Source organism: Pteropus medius, unplaced genomic scaffold, assembly GCF_902729225.1.
Source record: "Pteropus medius unplaced genomic scaffold, Ma_sr-lr_union100, whole genome shotgun sequence".
NCBI lineage: Eukaryota > Metazoa > Chordata > Mammalia > Chiroptera > Pteropodidae > Pteropus > Pteropus medius.
Window position 1 is genome coordinate 4,209,924 of NW_024342257.1, and position 6,329 is coordinate 4,216,252.

At 37.7% G+C, this 6,329-nt stretch overlaps 1 protein-coding gene across 1 annotated transcript; it reads right to left on the reverse strand.

Moving 5' to 3' along the window:
* Window positions 1–843: 843 nt before the first annotated feature.
* LOC120600073 (heterogeneous nuclear ribonucleoprotein D-like) lies at window positions 844–1,827 on the reverse strand. The gene has a single exon (XM_039859316.1). It carries the CDS (start codon window positions 1,825–1,827, stop codon window positions 844–846), a length of 984 nt encoding a protein of 327 aa, XP_039715250.1.
* Between the last annotated feature and the right edge of the window lie 4,502 nt (window positions 1,828–6,329).

A 6,329-nucleotide genomic window follows, 5' to 3' on the forward strand; every position in this document is an offset into this window, starting at 1 on the left:
TGTCCACTTCCTTTCCTTTATTTTTCACATGTACTTTGTTTCCACTCTTAAAAAGTCCTTTTGCTGTCTTTCAAAAATGCGTGCTAAATTCCTGCTTCAATACCTTTGCAAGTCTGCCTGGCATATTTGCTCTTCTTGGCACAGTCCATTGGCAAAGGATAACCCAGTGCATTCCACCCCAGACCACTCCCTCCCAAGACCTATTTTAAATGCCCTGTGTCTATAATACCATATCATCCTTCACAAAGCTTTGTCTAGGACTCACCAGACTGTATTGCATTTCTTGCTTTACTTCTACTTCTTTTAGGAGTGGTACTGATTTTCTCTTAATCTCTTGCTCTGAATAGTTTCTGGCTTAGAATAACTCTTAATGTTTGTTGAACAAATGCAGGAAAGACCTGGCTGAATAGTAAATCTAAAGGAAAACTTTAAAGTCTTTTTTCTCTGAATCTGGATGATAGCTTTAACCCAAACACACCACCCTAGACCCACTCCCCCCCACCAAAAAAAAGTCTATAATGGACCAAAAATTTCCCCACTCCACTCACCAAATAAACAAAAGCATCAACCCCAAATAGAAACCACTATAGAGTCTCATGTAAAAGTATTAAACATTTATTTCTGAAAAAAGCTTAATTTTAATAAAACAAAAGTCTCCTTGCTGTTGCTCCAATTTCAAAAGGTCATAGGAAAATAACTGGTTCTTATAAACAGCTGGAAACTGCTGAGGAAGAAATAATGACGTTTTGACATTTTTCAAAAGAGTTAGTCATTTCTTATCAGTAACATAAATTTTCATTCAAGGACAGAGTGGTTCTGTGGTGGTGGCTTCATTCTTTGTCTTCAGAAAAGTTTATAAATTCCCTGGCAACCACTATCAAAGGCATTCTCCTCGTTTAATTGCACATTGTAATTAGTAAAAGAAGTTCCTATCTCATGGGTCTCACAGTTGCATCCAAGAAAATATTGTCCGCTGTAGCTATTAAAATTTGTTTGGTTACTATAGTCATTGTAGAAACTGCCATACATTTGATCAGAAAAACTAGAGTCTTCATCGCAGGCTGAGAACAGAGCAGGAACGAGCACGGTAGAAAGCGTCCCACTATCTCCAACAGCCTCACTAACATTTTGGTTGATTGTGTAAGCATTTGGCTTTGCAGGGAACTCTTTTTCTCCCCAGAGGTTGCCTAGCCCGGTAAAAGGAACCTCTCTTCTCTTCGGTGGAAGCTTTGGATGTTCATTCCGGAGTGCAATTTTTACTTCACACCGCCCGGAGCCTATGTAATGGTACCTGGCTTCTAACACCTTCCTCACTGCGGTTTCATCAGTATACGTGATAAAACAGAAAGCTCGTCTTTCATTTGTTCCTGGACACAGTGGAAGCTCAATATTCTCAATCACTCCAAATGTCCCAAAGTACTCTCTGATTTTTTCTTCAGACAACCGAGGGTTCAACCCGCCCACAAAAACCTTTCTGGGGCAGAATTTCGATTCCAAGACTTTAGCCTTTTTAAGCTCAATTTTCCTGCCATCCACTCTGTGCTCTTTAACTTGGAGCACCTTTTCAACGGTGGCATTATCCTTGAAAAGCACAAATCCAAACCCTCTGGATAGTCCAGTGTCTGGGTGGGTTTTAATAATAAAATCCTCAATCTCGCCAAATTGGGACAAGTATTCAAAAAGAGCTTGCTTACTGATATCGCCGTGGAGTCCCCCGATGAACATTTTACTGGCAACCAATTGAGTCTTGCTGGCCTCGATTTTGAAGCCCTCAGGGAGTTGGCTCATTTCAATGAGTTTGCTTAGAGCAAAGCTGAGGGCATCCATTTTGCTGAGGCTGGTGGCAGGGCTACAGCCTTCTGGAAAACCGCATCTGAGGCTCAACCGTCAGAGAGGAGGATCATGGGAATTGGTGGCCAAGGTGACGAAACAGGGACCTAATGAACGTAATAAACGTAATGACGTGGGACCACAGTAGTGAGTACTTAGAAATGTGAAAAGCGCAGTCAGAATTACCCCACAGAGTTGGTTTGCATCTGGGCTTTTTTCTTTTCCTTAAGGCAGTAGCACCCTAAAAATAAAAGTTTGCCTACAGTAAGACCAGCAACTCCTAGTCTTACTGTAGCTCTTTCAAGTTCTGTTAAATTCTTTAAGTGTTCAGGATGGACCTTTCCTGTCAAAATGGTCATTGCATCCTTTAGGCAAATTTCATGTTCCCTTGGTGTATTTGGAGGCAGGGATGGAAAGGAAGGCGTGGGAAGTAGACTAGAGAGTAGATTACAGGGAAAACACATTCCTATACTGAAGAGGTCTAAAGTAACATTTTTAAAAAATAACAGCTATGATGAGATACAATTTACATATCATAAAATTCACCCTTCTAAAGTTTTTCATGTATTTAGAGTTGTGTGATTGCCACCATCTAATTTTAAAAACTATTCATCCACTCAAAAGAAATTTTATACTCTATTAATCAATCACTCCTCATTTCCCCCTCAGCCTTCTTAAATCATACAGTCTGTGGCCTTTTGTGATTGCCTTCTTTCGTTTAGCCCAATGTTTTCAAAGTTCATCATGTCATGGCATGTTTTAGTAATTCCATTCTTTTTTTTTTTTTACAGCCAAATTGTATTCCATTGCATGGATATAGCACATTTTGCTTATCCATTTCTATAAAACAGCGTTTGAAAGTATTGCGTCTCTTATATTATTACACATCTATGCCATAGTTAAAATAAATATAAGGGATTTTTCCGGCAACCATTTGCATTTCTGATTTCTGTCACATCAGTCAGTATAGATAGGATTAGTCACAATTATCCAGACTATTGAGATGGTATTTAATATTAGCTTAACCTTTCCTAGTATCTGAAGACCAAAGGTCAAATTTTCAATGCTCAGTTTAACTACTTACATCCTGGGTCATCTATACAATGTAATTGAGTAATTTGTGTTTGTCTCCTTCCTTCAAATGTAGTTGACCCTTGAACTACTGGGATTTGAAATGGATGAGATTAATTCTATGCAGACTTTTTAAGAACCTGCACAGTTCAAGGGTCAACTGGAAATTGAGAATACATATGAGGAGAATGGAGTAAAGTTACTGCTCACAATTTCAAGTTAGTGCTTTCAAAGGTCAACTGTATTATCTCTTGGGGAGGATATTCTACCTATCCATGGGCTCTGTATGTAGTAGCACGTCAACGAATTTTTGCAATTACTCAATTACTCATTTCTAAAACAAAAACAAAAACAAAAAACAAAAAAACAATCGTACTGTTAATAATGCCTGCTTTTTTTCTGTCTGCAAACATATGTACTCACCATCATTTGGAGATAAGTGAAAGGGAACTGTATTAAAAAAAAAAAAAAAAAAAAAAAACCTCAGTGAAATGAAGCCATTGGGAAAATGAATCATTTCACAACAAAGGAAAAACCAAAACCTTTAGGAAAAAATTCCCTAGCTCACACTTTAATTATAAGCTATTTGAAGCTCCATCTTCTCCTACATTTTAGATACTATTCTACATTGACATGTCTATGTTCATTTTGAACATTCTTCCCCAAATACCTTTGTTTTCTCCTCAGCCAAACACCCTGTTCCCTTCCATCTGCCTAACCCTTATAGCCTCCTCTAAGTACCCCAACTCTGTGAACCTGTCACACTCTATTATACATCTTTATCATGGAGCTTTGTATAAAAGTGCCAGTCAGTGAGCTTCTCATGGACAGACATGGTACCATACTTAAAGGTCTCAACATAGTATAATACATATGATACTTGGTGCATTAAAAAAAAAACAAGGAACTCACTAAATGCTTGTTGACATAAATTAAGCAGTGGAGTTCTGAGGGCCATGATTTTAAAAATCTTTGCTTTTACTGGCCTCAGAGAGGATAAATCAGTTGTAGATCTGTAGATTTGAGTGCTGATCTGCCACAGTTTTGAAGACCTGACCTATCTTTCCTATGGAAGAGGCTGCAGGTTTGAAATTTTCTTATTTATAGGTCATTTGTAAGCCAACTGAGATAACCACAAAGTAGCCAGAGCTCTCTTCAGCTTCCACTTTCACTAGAAAAAAAAATCTAAGGGAAATTATACCCTCTGTGTGTTTCCAAACTAATGAGGCACCTTGACGGCTAATTATTTACCTATGGCTATCTTCAGGCCATGGCTGACATCATAGTTTTGATCCCTGTGTGGGCTGCTTAACTTTATTCAATTACTTGGCTACAAGTTGCACTCATCACCTCAGTCCTCACCTTGCAAACGCATGCTCCTGGTCACAAGGAGTTACTGTGTCTGAGCATGTCAATGAATCAGTGAAAAGACTCTCCTTTCTCTGGATACACAATTCAAAGCATTTAACCTACTGATCTTGTATAAACAGTATCATCTTGGTACATGAAAGACAACACATTATTACTGTAATTACTTTTGTGTCAGTAAAAAGGAACACTTTTTAGAAAGATCGTATCTATTCCTTCTCCCTTAATGAAAAGAATTATCCTTGCTGAGGTACTCTCCTCCCACGCACATGCTCCATGATCTCTAGTTGTCTAAAATGTTTCAAAATAATTCCTTTCCACTGCAATGTCTGAAAGAATTAACACTTGTGCAATTTAGCTTTAGTTTTCCATGGTGTTGGTGTCATACAACTTAATATATTTTAGGTATTGAAATACTGTCATCAGATTCCTAATTTTTAACTTTCCTTATGGAGCAGTGCAGTAACAATAATTCTAATTAGTAATTTATTCTTATTCTATATTGAATCAAAATACATATACAATTGAAGCAACTGGAGATTTCCTTGTTGAAAAATGAATAAATAAATGAATGAATTAATGTTAAGTGCCCAGACAGTTACCAAAAGTATTTTACGAATGTGAAATGGCTGTAATAAATAAGCTCTGTAAATCAAGATAAAATGGTGTATAAACTAGGGGTATAAAATAAGGATCTGCTGTTCTTGGGGCATGGGGATCAAGTGCTGTAATACATGCAAGCCATCATAATTTTTGTATTTTAAGGAACATGGAATGTCCATTTGGGTTTGTTTTACTGTGATCTAGAGCATGCCTGCAGAATTTATAGCTCTTAATTTGATTGTTTCTCAGACATTGATATCTCGTTTATAATTGTTGGAGAATGGGGGATAAGATGAAGGATGGCATATGCCTTTAGAATTAATCTGCTTCTCTTATCATAGGACTCAGCCTTGGCAGAAAGATGCTGAGGGGCCCATAAATCAGAAAGGTATCCTGGATGTATCCTGATTTGATATGCTGGCATAGACCTGTCTCTGTGGTAATATGTTCTTTAATGCTCTGTTGAACCTGTTCTCTTTAGTGAAATGAAAATGCATGTGTTTGACATACTTGGTCTAGTTGGTTGTTTGATAAAATGAGATTTCTCTAACTTTTTTTCCTCTTCATTTTCCACAGAAACTACCAGTGCCCATCACTTAAATTAAGTTGTGAGTGCTTACAGATAGTTTGAAAAATTATCATTTAAGAAATAACTCTTCTCTACTAACTTTGAGTGTATCTAAATAGTGATCTAGCTCAACATAGTACATTGGAAATAGACTAAAAATTAATTTGACATCAAAAGTTTTTAACAGCTGAATCCAGCTGTTGGACTTCTGCCTAGATGAAGAGTCATTTAAAAGCCCTTTTTGCCATCTGCAAAGAAGGCAAATGTGCATTGTTGTAGGAAGACCACACATGCTTTGCAATTTCAAGAATTGCTTGACAAGACATGGATAGGTATTAAAACATATGTTTCTCTTCAGAATGCTGCTTAAAATAGGCAATTCATTTATGCTAATCTCGGACTCACATTAAAGGTTTAAATAGAAGAAGGGTTAGTAGAAAAGAAGACTCATTCACTTTTTTCACTATGCACTGAACAATATGCAGTATATAGTAAAAGGAAGGCTATAGTGATTATTCTGTCTCTTAGTCCTCCTTAGGAGTATTGTCATTGCATGCTCCAAAGGCTACCTGGTTGCTGGTTTGGGCAGGATCTACCACAGAAAGAATGAGAACCCATTTCCCAAGCACCTGTGCATAACCTGAAGAGCACTGGAACAACAGTGTTAATACAGGACAGGGAAAATCCTCCCAAGTGGGGCCTCAAGTCCTGCACTGAGAGAGAGGAAAGGGTCTTGACTGAGCACATGAAAGAATTCAAGCACATGCCAGAGTTAGAGACAAAAAGAAAGCTTATTAGAGAAGGAATAACGCTCCATAGATAGAGCTTGATCTCCTCCAGGAGACAGAGAATGAGAGAGACAGAGAAACTGAGAAAGGGGCCAACAGAG

Bases quoted from the DNA above. Each gene is read 5' to 3' on its own strand.
- LOC120600073 (XM_039859316.1), bottom strand. From the start codon at position 1,827: ATGGATGCCCTCAGCTTTGCTCTAAGCAAACTCATTGAAATGAGCCAA.